The sequence below is a fragment of the Protopterus annectens genome, chromosome 16.part0 (genome assembly GCF_019279795.1).
Source record: "Protopterus annectens isolate FY-2018-M chromosome 16.part0, PAN1.0, whole genome shotgun sequence".
Lineage (NCBI taxonomy): Eukaryota > Metazoa > Chordata > Ceratodontiformes > Protopteridae > Protopterus > Protopterus annectens.
In genome coordinates this window covers 176367417-176391702 of record NC_056750.1, presented here as the reverse complement: position 1 = coordinate 176391702, position 24286 = coordinate 176367417, and the positions used below count along the sequence as shown (strand labels likewise).

At 37.2% G+C, this 24286-nt stretch overlaps 1 protein-coding gene across 2 annotated transcripts in view; it reads right to left on the bottom strand.

Moving 5' to 3' along the window:
• Window positions 1-6244: 6244 nt before the first annotated feature.
• The window catches only part of LOC122790346 (transcription factor Maf-like), a 59056-nt gene continuing 41014 nt past the window's right edge, over window positions 6245-24286 (bottom strand). For both annotated transcript variants that reach the window (XM_044057863.1, XM_044057861.1), the window contains exon 3: window positions 6245-7250. In XM_044057863.1, the coding sequence (XP_043913798.1) occupies window positions 6876-7250 (375 nt within the window). In that variant the 3' untranslated portion in view covers window positions 6245-6875. The remainder of the gene's footprint in view (window positions 7251-24286) is intronic.

Genomic DNA, 24286 nt, shown 5'->3' with positions numbered 1-24286 from the left:
ACGTGATGTTCTATAACAATATAGTAACAGCTATGAATGAAACATTGTGCTGTGATGTAATTTATATATATTTAACTTCAGCATTTGACAGGGTCATGCACAAAACACTGATCAATAAATTAGTAGAACTAGGTATTGATGTACTGTTGATAAGATGGATAGCTGCATGGCTTACAAATACGATATGGCAAGTATCATAAAGCAACTGGACAGGTGAAATCCTTGGTTACAGTCAGGGTATCCCACAGGACTCCGTTCTAGCCACTTACTTGTTTAGATTGTATTTTTCAGACCTAACTTTTTCATCTGAGGTATTCTACAGTCTATATGCAGACGGCCTGAAATTGGGTAAACTGATTATATGTGTTACAGATAAGGCATGTCTGCAAAATAACTTCACTAAATGGCCATTTGGGCACAGGAGAATAGTATGCTGATAAATACATCAAAAACTAAGCATATGAGATTTGGGAAACATAAATTGAAAGGTGAATGTTTAATACAGCACACAGCGATTGAAACTGTGGAATCATTTAAGGACCTGGGTATATGGGTAGATTCAGCTATGAGTTTTTCTAATCAAATCAACCAGCTGGTTAATGATAGTTATAGAACTATATGTTGTATAAAAAGATTTATAAAGTCTAGGAAATCAAAAAATGATGAAGTCGTTTGTTAGTTACATTAGACCCAAACTTGAGTATGGAATGACAATATGGAAACCCTATAAGAAAACAAGCATGAGTAAACTGGAAAGAGTACAGCAGAAATATATCAAGAACATCCATGGATGTAAAAATTTAAGTTATTATGAAAGACTAAAATATTTGAACTTGTACAGTGTCTCTTACAGACATCTAAGAGGAGATCTTATTCGGGTATATAGGGCATTTAGAGACAACTACCTCTGGAAATGTTTGTGGTTATCAAAAAGTACTATAGAATCATCAGGCAACCTATATAGAAGATTCTATAGGAATGAGAAGTGTACTAATTGGTTCTCTGACAGAGTAGCTGATGCATGGAACAGACTACCAAATTACAATAAAGCAATTACTAGTTTAGATATTTTTAAGAACAGCCTGGAAACTTATTATGGGAACAAGTGTTTTGGTATCTTGGCAAGCTAGAAGGGCATTAATGCTTGAAATAATTGTATGTATGTATGTATGTATGTATGTATGTATGTATGTATGTACACATATAAGAATGCATGCTGCAGGAATGGTGTATACACATATAAGAATGCATGTTGAAGGAATGGTATGTACACATATAATAGTGCATGCAGCAGGAATGGTATATACACATATAACAGTGCATGCTGCAGGAATAGTATGTAAACATATACTGGTGCATGCAGCAGGCATGGTATGTACACATATAATAGTGCATACAGCAGGAATGGTATGTACACATATAATAGTGCATGCTGCAGGAATGGTATATACACAAAATTGTGCATGATGTAGGAATGGTATGTACATATATAATAGTGCATGCTGCAGAAATGGTGTATACACATATAATAGTGCATGCAGCAGGAATGGTATGTAAACATATAAGAATGCATGGTACAGAAATTTTTTTTACCCAAATAAGAATACATGCAGCAAGAATAGTATATACACATATAAGAATGCATGCTGCGGGAATGGTATGTACACATATAAGAATGCATGGTACAGAAATGTTTTTTACCCAAATAAGAATACATGCAGCAAGAATGGTATATACACATATAAGAATGCATGCTGCAGGAATGGTATGTACACATATAAGAATGCATGGTACAGGAATGGTATTACACATATAAGAATGCATGATGCATTATGACAGTAATTAAAATTCTGTGCAGGCACATAATTCTAAGCATCTACAGAGTTACTAAAGTCAATCCTAGTGGTGATAGAAAATGCAGTCAGTGGGTAATGGTCCTTATTCACTGCTGGGATAGTAGGTTGCTATATTTAATTGAGTGCCAAGTGTCACACAGAAATAATGATAGTCATTAAAGCCATTGTCAGAGGCCTTATAAATGCCATTCTAAAGCTGGCTGTAATCTTTGGCCAATGTACAGCTGTGCTGTGTTGTGTTTTGCCAGGTAAGCAAAGCTGTGGTCCTAGGTGTGCCGAGGTGTGGTACTACCAGATGTGTACAGCCATAGTGCCAAGTGTGTTTAGCTGTGCTGCCAGGTTTGTATCAGCTGTGATGTCAGCTGTGCACAGCTGTGGTGTCAGATATAAATAGATGGGGTCCCAAGTATACACAACTGTGGAGTAAGGTATACATATCTAGGGTGACAGGTATTCATCAGCTGTGGTACAATGTGGGTTTCAGGAGTGGTGCCAAGTATGCACAGCTATTGGTACAGGTGTGTATCACCTTAACAGCAACATACTTTCCCAACTGGCATTAAAATCAGTCTTAAGCATCTCATGGAGCTCATGGATTTGTGCTGCCATTTCAGCTACATGTTCAACAACAAAGCTAGTTGCAGATGCAACAGTATAACTGCATGCACTAGGGAGTTGATTCATTTGCTCACCTTTCATGAAATTGTTTATGGATAATGTATCATTCAATTAATAATTGTAAAGATAACCAGAGCCTGTACTGCTCAGATCTGTACCTTCAATTGCACATATATCAAAGTCATTAATATTTTTCACTTTTAAACTGTTATGAAGTTCACATGGTAACTTGTGACAAACTGGAATGAAGAAATGCAAAAAAGGATAAAATGCAACAGTGGATCCTACTTGGACTATATCAGTTTAATTTCAGAAAACAATGTAATCATTACTGTTAAAATCGCTCAGTCAGCATTATGCATTATGCTCTTCAAACACATCTTAAATTTAATGTCTGAATACTTTAATATAAAATGCATCCTATTTTGTCCATTTTTATTAAAAACAACAGCTCATAAAATCATGTTTTATCTAACTAATGCAGATGCTGATCCTTAAAGTAACACAGCTCAATTTGCCAGAAACACTTAGTTAAATAAAAACAAATGTGCATATGGGAAAATATTTTATTTTGACACAAATTTAAACTTTGCAAGTACCTTAAGTAAGCAATCCATTAATAAATCAGCATTAAGCTGATCGCTAACTTAGCTTTACATTTTACATACATTTGTGCCATCAGTGAGCAAAAAACATATTTTATGCATATTTTCTGTCTTCTAGAATACTTCAACCAGCCGACTAACCATATCCAGAAATAGAAAGCCGAGCAATGCTGGCACCTTCTATGTGCAGATATCATTTTTTTCTATTTTATTCATGACATCTAGCTTATTAAACCAGCATTTAGAGACATAACTCAGTGTAAGGTGGCCCTGCTGCTGGATTTCTAGAACATTATGCCTGTATGTGCACACACATGCATACGTATGCACATATACAGACAAGAGTATACATTCACAGACACACAAATATGCATACACAAAATGTACACTCATGATGCACACACACATACACACACACACACACACACACACACACACACACACACACACACACACACACACACACACACACACACACACACACACACACACACACACACACACACACACACACACACACACACACACACACACACACACACACACACACTCCAGCATGCATACACATAAACTACCAAACTCTGCACTAGAATATATAAAGTGGTGATCATCGGAAGAACCAGGTAAGGGATAGCAGCTCTCTTTGGTGTACAATTAAACTGAAAATAGCTCAAGAACTCCAAGGGGAAAAACTCACATTTATGGATGCAAGATTCTGCCTACCACCCTTGTTTCTTTTCAAGAGTGTGCATTTTAGGATAAACAATGAAAATATCATTTGATAGTGACCTTTGCAATTGTACTTCCACTGATCAGCAGGTTGTACACTCAGATTTCATGCCAGGAAGGTTAGAAAGCTGTGGGTTTGTCCCCGTACCAGGTGCTTGGGTCCATGTTTCACTAACGACAATGTAGTTCATTACAACGGGTATTGCTAAGTTCCTGAGAAGCAATCCTTAAGATGAGGCATTAAACTGACATTTCTTCAATCTGCAATAGCAACAGTTCAGGAAGATTTTAAGGATTACAGGGTCACTTTTACAAGCAGAGGAGGGCTGTTTCCACTGAAATGCATGCATTTCTTCTGGTCAATATGGTTACTGTATAGATATATATATACATATATATATATATATATATATATAGAGAGAGAGAGAGAGAGAAGAGAGTGAGAAAGAGAGATATGTATAGCTATAGATATCGCTATGTATAAATATATATAAAAAGATATAGGTACATATGCATATATATATATATATATATATATATATATATATATATATATATATGTATTTAATATATATATTTGCTACTCTGAGATTGCTCTATCAATAAAACAAACTACATGTTACTTTGTAACCCTTTCTGATGATGTATTTCATGTGTCTTCCTCCATTTGCAAAACAACACTTAAGGGTTTACAGATATGGTGTCAGGTGTGTACAGCTATGGTGACAGTGATGTACATAATATAAAAACCTTTTGTATTGGAAATCACTAGACTGTCCTAAACCCAAGATTTAAACCATAGTGGAGGGCAAAGTCAGATAAATCATGGTTGCTTGTTGTACATACATCATACTCTGCCCAGGTGAGGAATATATTGATGTATGTATATTCTTATATGGCTGCATGCAGTAGCTCATTGCAGCTGTAACTATATTACCCACTGTGGTCGCATATTCAGTGTGGTGCATTTCTATACTACCCACTATGGCAGCATATTCAATGTAATGCATTTCTATACTTCCCACTGTAGTTGAATATTCCATGGGGAGCATTCTATTCTACCCATTGTGGTCACATATTCAGTGTGGTACTTTTCTATACTACGCACTGTGGTAACATATTCAGTGACAGTGCATTTCTATACTATCTACTGTGGTCACATATTCAGGGTGTTACATTTCTATACTACCCACTGTGGTTAAATATTCAGTGTTTAATAGAACTTACAACGGAAATGCAGGAAAAACAAAAATGCGCTTTCACTTATGATTATTTGTGGATGAATTTTACATATCTTAAAAACTGGATGCATTATGGATGTCCCACATGATTATATTTGTGATAATTTGAATGAAATAATCTACACAATTAAAGTGTGATTCTGAAACATGTTTGGGCAAATAGCACCTTAACTTCTTTTCTTTTCTTCACTTTCTTTTGCTGAGTTATAGTATTATATAAGGTAAAATAAAACATAGCTTTCAAGGTTCACCACTGTCTCAGGTATTTCTCATTTTCTAAAGCATTTTGCTGCTAGCTTCTATGATCCTATCCTTCAAGGTGCTAAAGTTGTACAAGTTAGGACTGTGTAAATACTGTAAGAAATTTAAAGCTTGGACCCCTAACACTTGCCATAAGTGATTAATATGCCCTATGCTAAAAAATATATGCATGCAAACTGCGCGCGCACACACACACACACACACACACACACACACACACACACACACACACACACATAGACAGAGACACTCACACGTCCCATGCTAAATACTCACACAAAACACGCACACACATTTTCTCTTTTTTCCATTCCTGTTTTCTTTGTTTATTCAGATTCATACTGCAAAGAAACATATTTTAACAGCTTTATTACCTTTTCATTAGCCATTTTATTTTGTTTTTATTTTCTGCTTTCAAGCCTGTTTTTCAGAGTCTTTGAAGTCACAACTGAATTATAAATTAGTAGGTAACCACATCAGACATGTTGGATCTATATTGTTAGCATTAAGCTGGAACACACCTTCAGTTGCTTTTTCTTTATCTAAACCTGATGCTCCATGGTACAGAGGGATAAACCAGGACTGTGTTAGGCTATTGAGCTTGGGTGAATGTGGAGACAGCTGCTATTCTGGGAGAGAGAGATGCTTTAACCAACTGTATAACTACCACCTGGATGAAGTTATATGGAGAAAAAGCAGCATAAAATTGGATAGGTATGTGCATGTGTTTGTGTGTGTGTGTGTGTGTGTGTGTGTGTGTGTGTGTGTGTGTGTGTGTGTGTGTGTGTGTCTGTCTGTCTGTGTGTATTTGCGTGTGTGTGTGTGTGTGTGTGTGTGTGTGTGTGTGTGTGTGTGTGTGTGTGTGTATGTGTATGTGGGTGCCTGAAATTAAACATCTCTGAGCCAATACTGTACACTCTACTTTGGTGGTATGTGCGTCAGGTGCAAAGGTAAGGTAAATAGGATTTATGGAAAAAAAAAAACTCCTGTTCTTTGCCACAGTCTCCAGTTCTTGTCTCCCTCTCACAGTTTCCTTGAATGCTAGGAATGAAGGCGGGATGAAAAGGTGGGAACCTTAATTGCCATGGAGATGGGAAGAGGAACAGCTAAGAAAACGCTTCTAAGTTTGATGTCCATGTCTCTAAGTAGCCTTACATGTCCTGCATGCAGGGTGCCTGAATAAAAAACAAGTGAATGCAGCATAGTTCTGGAGTTTTGAAGTCAGGCTGAGAGTAATACATAGTGAATCATAGTGTCTGAGACAGGACATGTGGTAAAGGTAACACATGAGGGTTGCTATGCAGTCATACTGAATTGTCAGTTACACTGAAGACCAGAGTACGAGTGCTAAAGTCCAGTTATAAGTATAGGGCAGTGCTTTACATCTCAATACTGCTGACTTGTAATCTGTTAATCTGCTACACACTGAAACTGCCATGGTGTTGACTGAAACTAAAAGTAACCACTGGAACAGGTTTTCCCACAGCAGGCAGTGGTCATGTCACCCACTCAGTTTGTTTCACAAGAACTGAGAGCTGGAGAGAGTCCCCGCAGAGATGTAAAACTCACAAGAAGAAGTCTCTTGAAGAGTTAGGCTCAGTAACAGGAGGCTCAGTTCCTGAGAATCTACTAGCCACCAGCTTCTCATAGCGAGCTTTGTAGACATCTCGCTCCCTTATGACTCTGGCCAATTCTGCCTTTAGCTGCTCCAACTGGTGAGCCAGATGTGTCTTCTCTGTTTCAAGGATGTGCTTCTGCTGCACCCGTTTGAATCTACATGACTGTGCATAACCTCTGTTCTTCAATGTGCGACGTTTCTGTTTGAGACGAATTACCTCTTCCTTGCTGAAACCCCGCAGCTGGCGATTCAGTTCCCGAACAGACATGCCAACCAACTGATCATCTGAAAAGCGTTCTTCTATATGAATATGCTGGGCAATCTGTTAGAAAAAAAGGGAGCCAGACCATTACTAAACATTATAAATATAACTCAAAGTACAACATTCAACCTGATAGTATTCCTGCCTGAATTCATTAGCATATAGTTTCACAATTAGCTGTTGACATATGTATATAACTTATTTGGTCCAACATAAATGTATGTCTTATTGAAATGGTACTATCCTTTTTCAAAGATGTTATGACCCTAATTCAGTACAGTAAAGGAAGCTGTACAAAAATGTTTTGTTTACAATTTGACAAGAGCAGTGCAAATAACTGGAAACATCTGCAAATATACTGAAACTACAGTTTCAAATAAATCAGATTAACAAATAGCCATGTTTTTATTTATTTATTTTATTTATTTTATTTTACATTTGTTTACTGGGATAGTCCGACTGGACACATGCCCATTTACAGCGGAGGCCCGGGGAGAAAGGCTCCAGATTCAGTACAGAAAAGCAAATAGTTGAACAATGTGATATGATCATCTATACAGAAGCAAAAAAATAACAACGGATAAAAATACAAGAAATTAATTAGTGTAAGATTAGCATGAACTAATTTAACTATTAGAAACTTCAGCAGAAAATAAAAATTCCTGATACTGTAGAAAAATTACAGTAGGAATAATTGGATATAAAGCTAATTGGGGTGATTTACACCAACAAGATTAATGCACATATAAATCAGCTTCAAAACACTGATAGGTAGTCAACCTCAAATGATAAAATGGAGCTAAGAATAAATAGGTAGAGTTTAGTAAGTACAGATAAAGAATATATTTCAATTTCATTGAGCCATCATCTTTTACAGACAATAAGCAACAGGTAAACCATCACTGGAACTATTGTAAACTCTCCATCTACTTCCGGAAGATATTGACTCCTCTCCCAGTGGAGGCACTGCTGAAGGTGCAGTGTCCACATAGTAAGAGCCAATACTATACTGCAAGCAAAACTGGGCACCAACACACACAATCAGCAAAGTGTTCCACTATACACTGGGTAAAAAGGTCTATGGGGAGCAGGGGTATCTCTTGATATACCTACAGGTGGCCAAGACGAAATTCCCAAGTGTCAAGTTGCCCAAAGCACCAAATGCCAAGGAATAAAATCTGATAATTGTTTTCCATAGAAAATAACTACTGGTGCAATTTTTCAGTGTGTGCTTGCTCTGACTCCTTTTTTTGAAGAGGAGAGTTTTCCCTTCTTTAGCTTGGTGTAACCATGTAGTTGGTTTGTATAAGTTTTGGGATGTAGGGGTGCAGGGACACTCGTCCTCTCCAAAAAAAAAAAATGAAGTTTCATTTTTCACTTTTTTGACTTTTGGGAATTAGTTTTTCAGCTTTCTGATGCTTGTGGTTCAATTGTAGAATTGTACCTGTCAACCTGCCATATGAAGGGCAACAAACTATAACCATCAAGGGGAACCCAGCATCAGGATGCAAAGCAAGCCAATTAAATGTCAGCAGGTATTGGACTTGCAAAAAAAAACAGTTGAAGGACAACTCCACCCAAGTGTAATGATTTTTATTTTCACATTGTATTTTTCTTCCTCTAAACCATCACCAGACTCCAAGTACTCAGCATACGCATACAAATTAAACACCATTTAAGTATTACTTTTTTTTTTTCAGCCTAATCCTAATTAGTCTGAATCCTAATTTCTGTGGCTTCTTTGCATACTGTTTGGAAATTTTTTTTGTGATATCATCTTATTTATTTTTTGGAGTATTTTCTTATAATCTGTTGCAGCATATGGGGATTTTTAATAAGGGTGGGACAGGTACATCTCAGACATTTTTCTTCTCATTCTTTGCCCCCACTGCCTGATGATCATTGGACCCTCTCCTGGTCTATCAATCCTTTCATTCCCCTCATTGGACAAGAGTCAACTGAGCGAGAGTATCATCCAGGCAGCCATCAAGAGTGGCTCAAGCATTTTTAATTTTTTTTATCGAGCCCTAACACAGAAGCACCCTGCATAACATTGGGGAGAGACATGCAAGTGATTGCCTGTAAAAGATGTCCCCTTATTTCTGCAAGGGATTTTGCCTTAAAGCAGCCCTGTGCTCCCCCTGCATCATGAGCAGTGGTCTTTCTGGTCTCCACCTGGAACATATTACAGCTCAGTATGCCTCCAAGTGCATGCAATCCCTCCCTCCCCTTCCTTCCCTCTGGAGAGGAAAATAGCCCACACCACTTCACTTCTCCACCTCCAGCTTCTCCATTACCAGGGCCACTAATCAAACCCTGGCCACCTGGGTCACTGTCAGAACTCCATCCCTCTGCACCACACAGTCAGATATAGAACATCTCAGATATTTACAGCTTTGAGAAAACAGAATAATTAAGTAATTCTCAGATTGAACTTACAGTACCAATAAAAAGTTTTAAGTCTTGGCACAGACTGCAGAGTTAGTGTTTTTAGTGTTTGTTATCAAGTCACAGATGACAAGATTCACACCTTAACTAGGAAGTGTGGCCTGGATTTATAGATGTCATGCATGGCAAAAAAAAATTGTTACAGTTTTAATGTTCATAATTATACAAAAGGACAGCTCCACTCAAATAGAGAGATTCCTTTCCACAACTTGCTTTTCTTTCACTTTAATCTTACCAAAACCAAGAGTCTCATGAGAAAATTTAGCGAGACTTGTGTTTTATACTCTTGGTTTCCTGACCTTATTTCATTTCACAGTCTCTCTCTATAAACTGTTCTCTCCAAATATGTCATGCTATTTCCTTATGGTGTAAATCAGAGAATCTACTCTATGATATAGGCATTTCTAATTTGAAGCAAGTCACTGAGCAGCTGAAGAGGAAGCTATGTCTAAGATACTAATAAGAGCTAAAGACTCTGAAAAAAGGTCTGTGAAGAAATGTAGCACAAAGTAAAGACTGTGTCCTCAGTGTGAGTATGAGTTGTATGAATATGAGTCATATATGACCAACTTCACATTTCGAGTAAAAAATGAAACCTGACACTATAATATTAAGCTTGAAAAAATATTAAAATGCATTTTAAAAGAAGCTCACAAACAAAAATCATTGGGATGTGGTAGGATGGTCTTCAGTGACTGATGACAGCTTACCCATTCTAGGAGGGTGGAGCCATCTTGGCCTGCCACATTGGCTACACATACAAGGGTAGGTAATCAACCACAGGAGATACCAAGCAAGCTCACAATACTAGAGGTGAATGTGAACTCCTACGCTGTGGAAAGTAGGCATGCATGGGATCATGCATTCCTCTCTCCTAGCCAGGCAGGTATCACAAGTTACTGAGATCCCAATGGGGGTGAAGGTATGCCACTCCATATAACCTCCTGGGTGAATGAATGAGCCAGTGTGTCTTTCCAGGCAGAAACAAATGGTCTGTAGGCTGTTTGACTACCCCTTATCTGCAGAATGAATGGGTCACATTTAGAGCAGAATGAATGGGCACATTTAGGGTAGAAAAAATGGGCACATTTAGGGCAGATAGAGGAGACATTGAAGTAGGGTCCTGTGGAGGATGGAGAGGAAAAAAGTCAAAGGAGTTAAACTCATAAAACGTCAACTCAATACTCTGTTATCTAAAAAGTAGGAAATCACAAAACTGTCAAAATAGACTACAGGAGAGACAGGAGCACAATACATGTTCCTTACACCATAATGTACTCAATTCCCACAAAATTCCATTACAGAGGCAAAATCTTTAACAGCAAAATAACTTTCATTGGTTTACAATCATAAGTTCTTAAAAAGCATACTTTGGCGAAGTCCCCTTGGCTTTGATGGATCTGAACCCCATACAGTCTTTGTAATGCCTAATTACTCGGGGCGGTTCCCAAACCAACCTATGCTCAGGGTGTCCTGCTACCCAAATCTTTTAAACCACACATGCTTCCATACAAAGGCCTCTGGGATTTCTCTTGCACCATATGCAAAAATTAACCATATAGGTCTACTAGCAGTTTCAGAAGGCTGTTTTATCTACTACTATCCCATGATATATATTAAATATGCATTGTCATAGCATGCCTGTGTATGTCTACTATGCAGTATAAATTGTCAAATTGTCACAGCATGCAATCACCAATCCCATGATGTTAGTGTGCTGTTATGGCATTAAGACCTCCATTTATATGTCAGCTGTGTAACTACAGACATATTTTGGGGAATGCACATAATATGGAAGGTGTACACAGGGCCTCCCTAATGTTATATTGCCCTACGTGATTGACACATGAATAAGTAGTTGTGTGTTTCTGGTAGTCATCCATTTTGTACACACAGGACAATTGTAAACATTTATCTTTATAGAAAATGGACTGTGTTACACTTGTACAGGACCACAGTATGCCTCTCCTTTGTGTCCCACCTCTAATACTTATGCATTCCAGAATTTTAGTTGTGATGCATGCAGTACGGCCAATACAGCGATAGTACTGTGGGCTCAGGCTTGTTTGGAGACCACTGGAGACTATACATTGGAACTGGGCCCTTCAGACTATGCCATGTACAAATAATGGAGTTCATTAACATATACCATCTATGAGTCCCATTAGCTGTGCATGACACAGCATGCAAAATATGGTGAGATGATTCCAAGATAACAAGTCAGCAGCTTTTAGGAGCATACTGGCCACACTGGTATGACAGGGGGTGGAGCTGAGTTTTAGATTTGGGTAGACTGTAACATGGTAGAGTCTCTCCCACAGTACTACCCTGTATCTTTTAAAATCTAGGCCCATGTCAGAACATTTCCCAAAGGAAGAGCAAGAAAGCAATCCAATATGTAGCTTTGAGACACAGTTTTACATGTTCACAGAAAATCCTGAAATTGCTGCTAAGTTTTGAAAAATGTAAAGACAATGATATGTTTACAAACAGGGAAGTAAATTACTTCTCTTACTGTACTGTTGTAAGGTCGCTTTAAGTAGAATATAATATGGAATTCTGGGCCACATCTGTTTGATGTTATACTGCAGCAATCATTTAAGTAATTACAATACCTTGTAATAAAAAACAAATATATTGCTATTTCTATCAAACTACTATGTGCATACCTTTCTGTACATAACTTTTGCCATATTGTTGCAAGTTTTCTTAACATGTAAGGCATTTTAACTGACTATAGCAAGCTAGTGTCAGAAAATTAATCTGTATATTCCAGTCTAGCAACTTCAGTAAAATAACTAAAATAAATAAATAAAAACAAGCTTCATATTCCCAGTCTAGTATTGTTACCAAAACATGGGTAACTGGAAGTTGAACTATGGCTGAGTGGAGGCATCTAATTATAATGAAATACCTAGCAGTACTGACACTTCGTACTAAAATATAAGTCACAAAGACAAAAAGGATTTGTGAAATGCATACCACTAAACACAACTGAAACAAACAAAAAAAAAAATAACAAAGTGATTTGAAGTCTTTACCAAAATTAGACAAAGCATTCACGTTGCTTTGAATATATTTTATGTTTATAAATGTTCTTTTCTTAAGGGCATTTGTTCAAATCACTACAAAATTATATGTGCACTGGTAAACAGAAGTATGTGAAGAACACTATGGCTGGCATATTTTATTTGCTTGACATACACTGAAAAAATATAGAACAGAGTGACATGTATTTCAACCTGTTTTACATAATTCAATAAAAGCCAGTGTCTGATTGATTGTAGATGAAAAGCTTCACTAAAATAAATATATACATAAATAAATAAATAAATGCTTCAGTCAGTGGATAACTCAAAAACAGTACCAGGTCTGGGCTTTACTCTGCTGCAAGAAAGCTATATCCATTACCCTGAAAGTTCCCTTCCCTGTCTCAGCTACTGTTGTTTTGAAACACTGCCATATTTTGATGAAAAACATTTAGTTGTTATCAGAAAAATCGGCATCCCTCCTAATAGGGGTCTATCAATTAGCCCTATACTGTTTGTTTATAATCACCAGGTCTGTACAAGTTTTAAGTTGTTGTCTTATTTATTCAGAATGGAGATATTTACCTAATGACAAAACCGTGCTGCCATGTTTTGCCCAGTGGAGTTCAAAGTACACTAGATCTGGCAGCTGGACTTGCCTGCCTTCCACCATTGTATAAAGACTATGGTCATAGTGTGTTAGCTTGGGAATACACATTATTACACACTGAACTGTATAAATGGTTCTACTACAGATAGGTTGTTCACTCACTTGACAACATTCCTTTTAAAAGGGGCAGCCACATGCATAGCTCAGCAGTAGGATGGTTATCAATGTGTTCCATGCATTATGTTGGGATATAAACGTAGGGCTGCTATGTATACTACTAAAACAGGACAGATCTACCTTCTGCATACTTGCATCTGTGACTGACATGGATGCTGTTGCAAAACTTTCTCCCTGTGTTAATCTATGTTCTGGTGGCACACTGAATGTGGCTTTGGATTTGTAGGCCCGTGATTCACTATTATGTTCTGTGTAGTACTGGCACAGTCCTGCACAGGGAGCAAAAACTATTCTGTTTCAGATGTGCTGTACTGTGACATGACTGTTTGTTACGATTCTGCCTCTGAAACACTGGAGCATGATATGAATGGATCAAGCAGCTTTGTCATAGTGCAGTGATATGACACTAGTGTTACCATCTCCTGTGGTAGATCTGCTGCATCATAGGTTCACAGGTAAGTATACAGCTAACTGTCCTTGTGGGCCATTTTAAGCTTAGTCAATTTCCCCAGTGCGAGAATCAAACCCTGTACCCTGTGTATGTGGGGTAAACACCTTAATCACTATGCAAAACCCCAGCCCAGCTGCTGTATCTATATCAGTGAACACAGCAGAGAATTATCTTGCACCTGACTACCAGCACTCCATGTAAATGCAGTATGTCCTGCACCTGACTACCAGCACTCCATGCAAATGCAGTATGTCCTGCACCTGACTACCAGCACTCCATGCAAATGCAGTATGTCCTGCACCTGACTACCAACACTCCATGCAAATGCAGTATGTCCTGCACCTGACTACCAGCACTCCATGCAAATGCAGTATGTCCTGCACCTGACTACCAGCACTCCATGCAAATGCAGTATGTCTTGCACCTGACTACCAACACTCCATGCAAATGCAGTATGTCCTGCACCTGACTACCAGCACTCCATGTAAATGCAGTATGTCCAGCACCTGACTACCAACACTCCATGCAAATGCAGTATGTCCTGCACCTGACTACCAGCACTCCATGTCCCACTGTAAGCTTCTTGACTTGTTGCTAGTGATGTGACATGCATATTGCTTTGTTCTTATGCACCATACTGGCTATGTTATACCACCATGTGGTTTAACTGGCTGCTGTGCTCTGATTACCCAGTTCACTGGTTCTCTTGTCTTCACTGAACTGTAGCCACATCCATATGCATGAATTATGCCATATGCCACTCTGTATGTTCCATAGACATATTTATGCTCTGTTAGCATGCCATCCCTGCTGCAATGGTGTTTTTGAATGGCTTTGCAGGGCAGGTCATTTTACTTTTTTCCACCACTGTGTCTCAGTACACTGCATTACATCCCTGTGGATTTTCTGCACTAGTCTACTAATACAAAATAATTACTTTAAATGATTTATTAAGTTATATAAACAATGGTATTAACTCTGAGATCAATGTATTTAAAACATAAACAGCAGGACATTTGTTTATGCTATGAGTTGCTAGGGTGCAAAAGTTTCTTTGTCACTGTGACTAGAGTAATATTGCAGGAGTAGATGATACAGTTGAAAGACACCAAATCTGACTGATTTAATGCCTACTATAATAAAGAGATGAATGAAAGGTTTGGCTTATTAAACAAAAACAAGCTGCTATATTGTGAGCATTATGGACCAAAGACCATTTATACTAATGTCAATATACTAAAACTCATTTAAATAAAGAGACTCCTTCAAACATAGACTCAAGTTAATAACCATCAGTATGGGGAGTTGACTTTTTGCCCCATTTTCACATCACATCTGCAAATTTGCAACACCTAACATAAATAATGTAACATACTAACATAATTGTGTAGTATTTAATATACAGAATGATGAATGCGTCTCTGATCGTAACCAACTTATATTGTGTTTGAGACACAGTGTACTCTTGAGATGAATTTTGGCATCCATTGTTGTGAACACATAACAGGGGTTATGATCAGTGACCCTATCATAATTCACTGTAGTACATGAATGTTTGAGAAGGGAAAATGTTTAGGAGTTTGAAATATTTTTTCAGCTTTCAAAGCCTTTGAAAGCTAGTAAAAACACGTTAGTGCTGTAAAGCAGTCAGCAGGCAGAAACAAAATGTCATTCTGAAGAATGGACACTTTTAAAAGATGTTATATATTTTTTCTCTGTCACAAGTCTGGTAGAAGGACAGCTTTTAAAGCTGTTTTACCTTCTGATGCTGTTCCAGCCTGAACTACCTAGTATCAGTCCTTACTGTGGAACCTGAACTTTACAGCATTTAGTGACACTTAAAAGTTTGTTAGATACCTTTTGTAATGTCAGAAAAGTGCTTAATAAGCTTGTATTTTTCACATTTTTGGAGCATTAGTACTGGTGTTCCATGCATTACAATATAAGAGTAGTGTGATATACAATTATATAATCTAATTTATACCATGACCCCCCATTAATATTCCAAAACGTGCACGCTGATTGGCCAGCGTGCACGTTGTAAATCGACTTATACTAATAGAAAAAGTACCGGTCACCCGGACTTTTTCCATTAGTATAAGTCTCTTTTAAAACACTGTCTCGCTATGTTAAAAGAGTTTAACATAGCGACACAGGTTTAAAAAAAGCAACAGAGATCTCCGTTGCTTTTTTTAAAGCTGTCTCGCTATGTTAAACTCCTTTAACATAGCTTAACAGTGTAAAAAGCAACGGAGATCTTGCTTTCTCCCTTGCTTTTAAAACCTGTTCGCTATGTTAAATGGGTTTAACATAGCGAGACAGCTTTAAAATAAGCAATGGAGATCTCCGTTGCTTATTTTAAAGCTGTCTCGCTATGTTAAACCCATTTAACATAGTGAGACAGGTTTAAAAAAGAAAAAGCAATGGAGAAAGCAAGATCTCCATTGCTTTTTACTGTTTCGCTATGTTAAATGGGTTTAACATAGCGAGACAGCTTTAAAATAATCAACAGACATCTCCATTGCTTATTTTAAAGCTGTCTCACTATGTTAAACCCATTTAACATAGCAAAACAGTAAAAAGCAACAGAGATCTTGCTTTCTCCGTTGCTTTTGGCCACAGCTCTGATGTACTGTGTAGGCATGCGCAGTACATCAGAACTGCCGCGGATACCAGACAGCTGCGGAAGGGCAGCAAAGAGGCATTATACAATGCCATTATTTAAGAAAAGTAATTATTTCTTTTCTTAAATAATGTCATAGTATAATAGCAATAACCCACACCCAGGCGTGGGTTATTGCTATAATATGACATATGTATGTCGCATACATTAAAGAAGGTATAATAATAATATTGGTAACCCTTCCTCTCCTTTCTGTACCTTAATCTTAAACATAGCTAAAATAGTTAAAAGTTAGCAAACCGTATTTTCAGTCTGTCAGATTTAATGACATGTAAATTGGCCAGTGTTTTTTTTTTTGGCTAATTAAACAGGGTACTGGTACATCTGAGATGACCAACGTGTAGCACTGAGATGATGCAGTGATGACCTATATTACAATACCTAGTTTATGAGCAGTGTGTAACCCGGTAATTGCAGTATATGACCCAGGAATAGACTCTGATGTTCTGTAATGATGTAATGCACACAAAATATGATGTAATTACATCAATGTGATGCTGTATACAGCTGTGTGCATCACCATGATGTCAAGACTATATGGGGCATCGACTGTGCTGAGTAATGTCAAATGTGCTTCCACAGAGATGTGTGACAATTATCACAATTAGAACAAAGCATCAAGAGAACTGTGTGGGATGATACAGCAGTGATTTTTTTTTAATCTGAATGCATTCTGAAAATCTGAGAACCATAATGATGTCCTTCTGAACACCAAAACAGCAAATACACTAACTCTGTAGTTGTAAAATTTTGTAGTTATCTCCCTGCTCTGAAGTACAGCAATCACACAATTAAGAAATACAAGCAGCAGGAGTGCAGGGATGCAACCTCATATAAACTGCAGTTTATTTTTGAAAGTGTCAGGATATTCAGTGTCATGAATCACACTTCTTCACAGGATCTGTAAATCAGCTCTTTTGTCAGGCCATAACCAGTGTCCCTGAAAACTGAGACATTGCTTGAATGATATAACTACAGAATTGCTATGGAGCACAGCAGCTGGGATTTGATATGTACAATGCTTCTGCTTGTACATTACAAATGGGTGTTAACTTTAGAACAACTGAATGATTCTGAAAGTAAAACACTGCATACAGTATGAGGACACTAGATAAACCCATACTGCTATATCATCTCTCTGTCTAATGTACATTCAAGCTGGTGTTCAGTTACGAACATATAAAATATTAACCAGAACATTTTAATCCTGAACTGAACTTATGCTTATCAATGCCCTCAGCCCCATGGACTGTAGCTCTGGCAATATATTCAGTTTTAACATCAGCTATTTTTGAACTTCTGCCAGCATAACTATTGTAAAGATCAGCTCCTCCTGCCTGTATACACACCTAATTAGACTGTAATTCAGACAAAATTCGCTGTACTGGAAAGTTCAGTTACTGTTATTGCATTTGTGCTCAGGTTTTGCTATTTTCATGATGGAAAAAAAGGCAGGAGCCTCTGAAAGGCAACCTTAACACTGTCTAAAGCTTCTTCAGCCATACAAGCATGTTGCATGGTACAGGCGTGTTTCCTTGTGAGTAGTAAGTGCACATAAAGCCATGCAATGTAGACGTAGCATTATGTCATATAAAGTAAGTCAGCTAGGTATCTGCACCACACAGGAAGATAGCAATAGTCTTTTAATTTATAACATAATTATAATTATCTTTTAATTTTTGTCTAGTTAGAATTTTCCTCAAGATCTGTAGTAGACACACTAACAAGCAAGAAAGAATGTGGTTTTCTAAATTCAACATTTTAAGAATCTAAAAGTACAACATTGTTTAACATATATTTCCTGTATTAAAATGTACAGAATTAACAAAATAGAATGCCAACCTTTTGCCCAGGTTAATAATGACTAAACGCTGCTTTTCTTTGGGTTGTTTATTTCACTGACCATTTTGATTTATTTATTAACCGGGGTAGTGCACTGATCCATGTGGATACCTTTTCAGACCCAGTCTGGGGGAACCATCTGAATAAGTGACTTACTCAGAGTTACACAGCAGCCAAAAGAAGGCAGAGGAACTCAAACCCTTAACTACTGCTAACAAAGCTTAATAGTAATCCCCTCTGCTAACTTCCAGACTGTTTTCATGTCAATAACAATACAACAGTCCTAACAAGCAAAAACCCACACTGTGAGAATCAGTCTAGCACAGTGCCTAAACTGCTGGACTTTGAAATACTCCAGTTGTACTTCATCCTGTATTGCTTTCTTTTTACCTTCCCCTTCTCAGCCTTCTCCTTAATCCTTCTCCCAGCCTCTTATATACTATTGTAAATATTGTATCTAATCTATATCATGTTAATCATATACTTTATGCATCACCAGCAAAATTTGTTAATGCTGTTCGGCTAATTCAGGTCACATTTACCTTTTTATGTCACTCAGTTACTCAAGTATAGCATTCACTTATATTCTGAAAATGTATTTTTGCTATATCCTAGGCTGGCCAGAAAATGGTCCATATGGAACAATGACCTAACCTGGTAATACATTTTTTCATAAATAATGAATAAATAAAATTCCACATTGTCTGACTCTTAGAAAGTCACTTAACTTTGTTATACTCCCTTGGATAAAGTGAACTTCTCATTAGGTCTACTTCTTAATTTCAAACTTTCAAAACGAGGACTGAGGACCACACTTGAGAACTATGCCATATGACAAGTTAACTACTGTGACACTGTGCTGTCCATATTAGTAATAAAATGACTTGAAAGCCTATTGTGTAAATGCAGCTTTGTTGGTTTAACAACTACTTAATAATATGCACTGGTGAATAATTGTTACACTTCGGCAGCACTGTACAAGTTTACTTATAAAAATGTATTCCTATCTGTAGATTTCCCATATCACAGAAATTCTTAGTGCAAGACTGACTTTGCATTAATTCCAAATGCTGTTACCAGATAGACCAGAAGGTGGTAGCATTCTTTACTTATGTTCAACATGTTGAAAAAAAATGTGTCCTGACGAATTTGGTACAAGCCCTTGACATGTCCCAAGAATTAAATGGCCGAATACTTATTAGGTTCCATTAGTTTGACTGTCTCATTCTCCACTGCTGAGTAGTTAAGAAATCTCAAGTGTGGTGGGAGGAGATGAAGTTATAACCCAAATATTCAGTGTTAGAGTAAATTGACAAGAAAAAGACTATGAAGACATTTCAGGGCTTTGGAATCTGAATATGTGATATTTTTTGCCTCGTCACTTTAGAGACTATGCACAGACAAATTCTGTTTCTTTTTTAATGTCGTTAAGTATCTGGATTTACTACAAATGATTGCATCTTATCTGATTTGATGTGATTAATCACAGCTAAAACATCTAAAGCTATTCTAAATTGCACATTCAAGCAAGCAACACTAACAAGATCACTCAACATCCCCCTTGCAGGGGGGCAAGCCTCTTCCACTCATGGTTACACAGTTTGCACCCCACTCCACCAATCTCTAAATACACTAACTTTGCGGTCGCAGAAACATGAAGAAATGAAGAAATGTAAGAAAAACAGCATGAAACTCACCTTTTCCCTCTTGTCTAACTATAAATCCAAAATCAAAGTACTGCATATGTAACAACACAGATTCCAAATAGTGAAACACAGACAACAAGAATAATTGATTTTTCTCCTGTTATATTCTGTGACATGGTCATACAGTGCTTGATTAACTGAAGTGCCTGCCCCGAAGAATTTTAAAATCAAAGTTTAGAATACTAAGATCATTGCCAGGACTACCTAAAATGCAGACAAAATCTGTAACTTTGTATAGCTTATTATATTTGCTAAATTTCTGACTAAAGCTATAAAAACTATGTTAATTCAAGTAAACATACAGAAGGATGACAACAGTTTAAGAAAAGTAGAACAGTCTTAAATGATTTATCACCAGAGTGTAAGAGCTCTTGATTAAATGAATCCTGACTTAAAACAAAACAGAACAACGTAAAACAGAACAACGTGATTTAAGGAGATGAAAATTGTGATTTTATGGATTTTTAAGTGGCCCAACTGTATGCTCACAAAACCTATAGAAAATAAATGTTAAATGAAAGACATACTATCTATACTAAAAGAATATTTTTGAAATGTGCAAAACTGACACTGTTTGACTGTTATAAAATATAAATCTGAATGCATGCAAGAAAACTACTCAACATCATGTTATTTAAAGGTAATACAAGTTAAATGTCATTGCGAAATGGGTTGCCTATGTGGGGGGTAACAATTCAGTAACTGATTTACAAATTTCTTTTTCACTATAATAGGTACAGATAATTATTAGCTTTTCACTATTAATTTGCTCTTACTGCAGAAACACAATATGGTAATATATTGCTACAGGTAAGAGAAACCTTAAATGCAGTTTGTATTTTTGTAGCGTGTGTTTAATTTCTAAATGAAGTATGGAAGACATTTTTTGTATTTAAGTTATTATTAATTTGTCATCATTTTAATCAGTGAAACATTTATTGTGGTGATGTTATGGGTGTATTTTAGCTCAGTGAAACATATAAACTGTACATATATCCATGTTTTTATTGCAGTTCTTATATCATTTATATGTATATTGGCAGATAGATATAATTTGTGCATTAATTCTCATATTCACTATGAAGGACGGTAGTAATAAGATATATTGTGGTGGGGGTGGCATTTTTGCTTGTTCAAGTGTCCTTACAAGAATGTTCACACAAATTAAGTTTTTGTTACAGTTTTTTATGTACATGTTCTATGAATGTGGTATGAATATTTGGAGTAAAAACATAAAAGGTTCTCAGCTGTACTTACAAAATAGCTGCACAATGCATACTAAATAACACAGACATTGAAAAAGAAAGCTATACAGTTTCTCTTTAACTTTTATTTTGTTAACCAAGGTAGAGCTCTTATCTCCATGGACCTGTTTCAGATTCAGACAGCTAAGCGGCTTGCTCAAAGTGCTACCATTGGGTAAATGGAGGCTAATGGTATCCAGCCCTGGGCCACAGGAAGCAGCTAGTCAAGAGCTTATAGCCTTAATCTACTGTGCCAAGTGCCAATAAAGTGCCCACAAATTCTGCATGGCTTACCTACAGTTTTAAGCTGTTCTGCTGACTGCAATCTAAGACTGCTGAAAAAATCTCCAGTAGCAGAATTCCAATTCTATTCTGTTTTGTAATACTTAGTACAGAGTCACTACTGGGGAGTGTTACAAACAGTATTACTTTATCTGCAGTGCATGTTCCTTAATGCCATAGCTTGCAATTTTGGCTCCTTGTGCCATTCCCCCTCTTGTTCCCCCCTCACCTTCACATTAAAACAAGTCATCCGATACTTGATAAACAAAAAAAGGCCTCCTTGTCTTTGAAACTGTAGAAAGCTACTTGTTACATTTGTAACTACATTTGTAGCAAGCAGGTCCCTGCTGTTTAGACCACACATGAAGCATTAAAGTGCTTCAGTCCTGACTGCAAATGTAGTACCTCCATTACATTCCGAATGTCAGTAATGCACTAACATTGGTCAGTTGCACCCCTTAACACTTTGCATGCGTGGCAGCATGCTATGTCACCTACACATAACATGTACATGATACATATATAACACCTTACAAATAACACATATAACTCATAATATGTAATACAGTAGTATAATTCATAATGTATGATACCTAGCCCCCTCAAGAGACCTAAGCTACCACCAAAATATAAATAGGACCTGTTGGTGGGATAGATATTATTCAGAGAGAATATCTCTTTGATGGAAAAGACTCCTCTTAGAAGTAAAGCCAAGGAGCTTGATGACCATTTTTACATATAACCTGGATGACTAGATGGGCAATCATAAATAAACCCCTGGTCTGGCCACAAAAGCCCTTATGAAAAGGGGACAAAGCTAAGTCAGGTCTGGTATTTATGTTGTGGTAAAATTGTGAGATCATTGATTAGGCTACAAATTGTGCACTGGGTCAACAGTCTAGTATGAACCTATGAACCTATAACACATATATACACACATTCACATAGTTCATAACACATAATACATAATATATACATAACCCATACATGTAACACATAATATATGATGCATACACATAGCACATATACATATGTATAACGTGCACATACATTTTCATAGATACATTATTTAATATTCATTATGTCTTGTTAGCATGTGCTGAAACAGAATATTTGTATTAACTGAGCGCCATCTGTCTGGATACATGTGCTACCTCTAAAATTACAGTCAAAGCCTAAAAACAACAAAATGAATAATAAGGTCACAAAGGCAAAGTGACAATGCAGATGCTGCAGAAGAGGAAGAAGACATGGAATGAATAAAGAGACAAGTGAGCACAGCACAACATTACTTTTAGAATGAATAATGCTGACATTTCTGTGAAGGTTTCACTCCATGTTTATGTAAGCATATGTTCTTTGGTGTAACACTCAAGGCTAAAACAATGATGTAGGGAAAAACGTTACCTGAAACTGCATTTTAAAATGAATAATCTATGTGGGGGCCAACATACAATGCACACTTACACCTTTGCTTTTAATAATCAGTTACAAGGTCACTGCACCTTGTGCTTAATGAGAATGCCCTCCCCCCATGGCAACAGTCTGTCTTGAGCTAGATGAATTCACCGAAAAACACACATTTCACGCTGTTTTAGGCCATTTCAACTATTAACACATCCCCAGTCAGCTCTTTCATGCAGTTCTGGAACTTTCTTCCTCAGAACAGCAGATACAATCCTATTGTTACTTCCCTTTCATTTCCTGCTTGGCACACTTGCATTGTTGGTTTGCCCCTGACTTGGTATAACAAAATCAGAGGTGTCGAGATAACGCTATTGTGTACAGGAGTCCGGAACTCTGCCAAGTGACTAAAGATGTCTAGCAGTTCCTTTCATGGCCCGAAATATTGTTTACCACAACCATGATTAACTGCATTTGAAACAAGAAGAAGTACAAATTAATAACAAGCTGTGATATATACAACACTAGTCTGAAGAACAGAAGCACTTTAGGAAAGTGAAAGCAGTAAAAGGCACTTTGCAATAACCTAGGAATTGTGTTACCGCTGCAGTATGATTCATGGAAAACTCTTGAGCTTTGCTCTCCAAGTCATCATGAAACAGGGCTCTCCCTTTAGTACTGCAGCATATCTGCTTATCAGTTACTGGGCCACTGGCCTCTTTATAAACGTCTTTCCATCTGTCAGAATGCACTAATGTAGACAACAAGAACTAAAGGTAAAAGGAAAGAATGTCTCTGTAACACCCAGTCGCATGAAGTCTGAGCTGGTCTCTACTTACCATGACAGTTCTTTAGACCACGGTTTACCATTCCTCTCATTAGGTATGTCTTCCATCTCCAAACTTATGTGATTGTTTTGGATCATGGTGCTGCCTTTGCCTGCTTCCTAGCAGTTATAGGTATGTTATTCAAAATTCCAGTAAGGAGCAGTCCAGTTTCCAGTTGAAGCAGACTACTTGGCTAGAGTCACAAAGTAGGCAAATAGACTGGATCATCATAAGATCATAGGATATTAGGAGGTTACTAGGCCATCAACCAGGAGGTCATTTCAAGTCTGGCTATTTCATCCCAAAGTAATACCATAGATACTCTAGTCAATACCTAGGAGTGTATTTATTAATGACTGCACATGTCCAGGAGGGTTGTGGGTGTTATCCCTG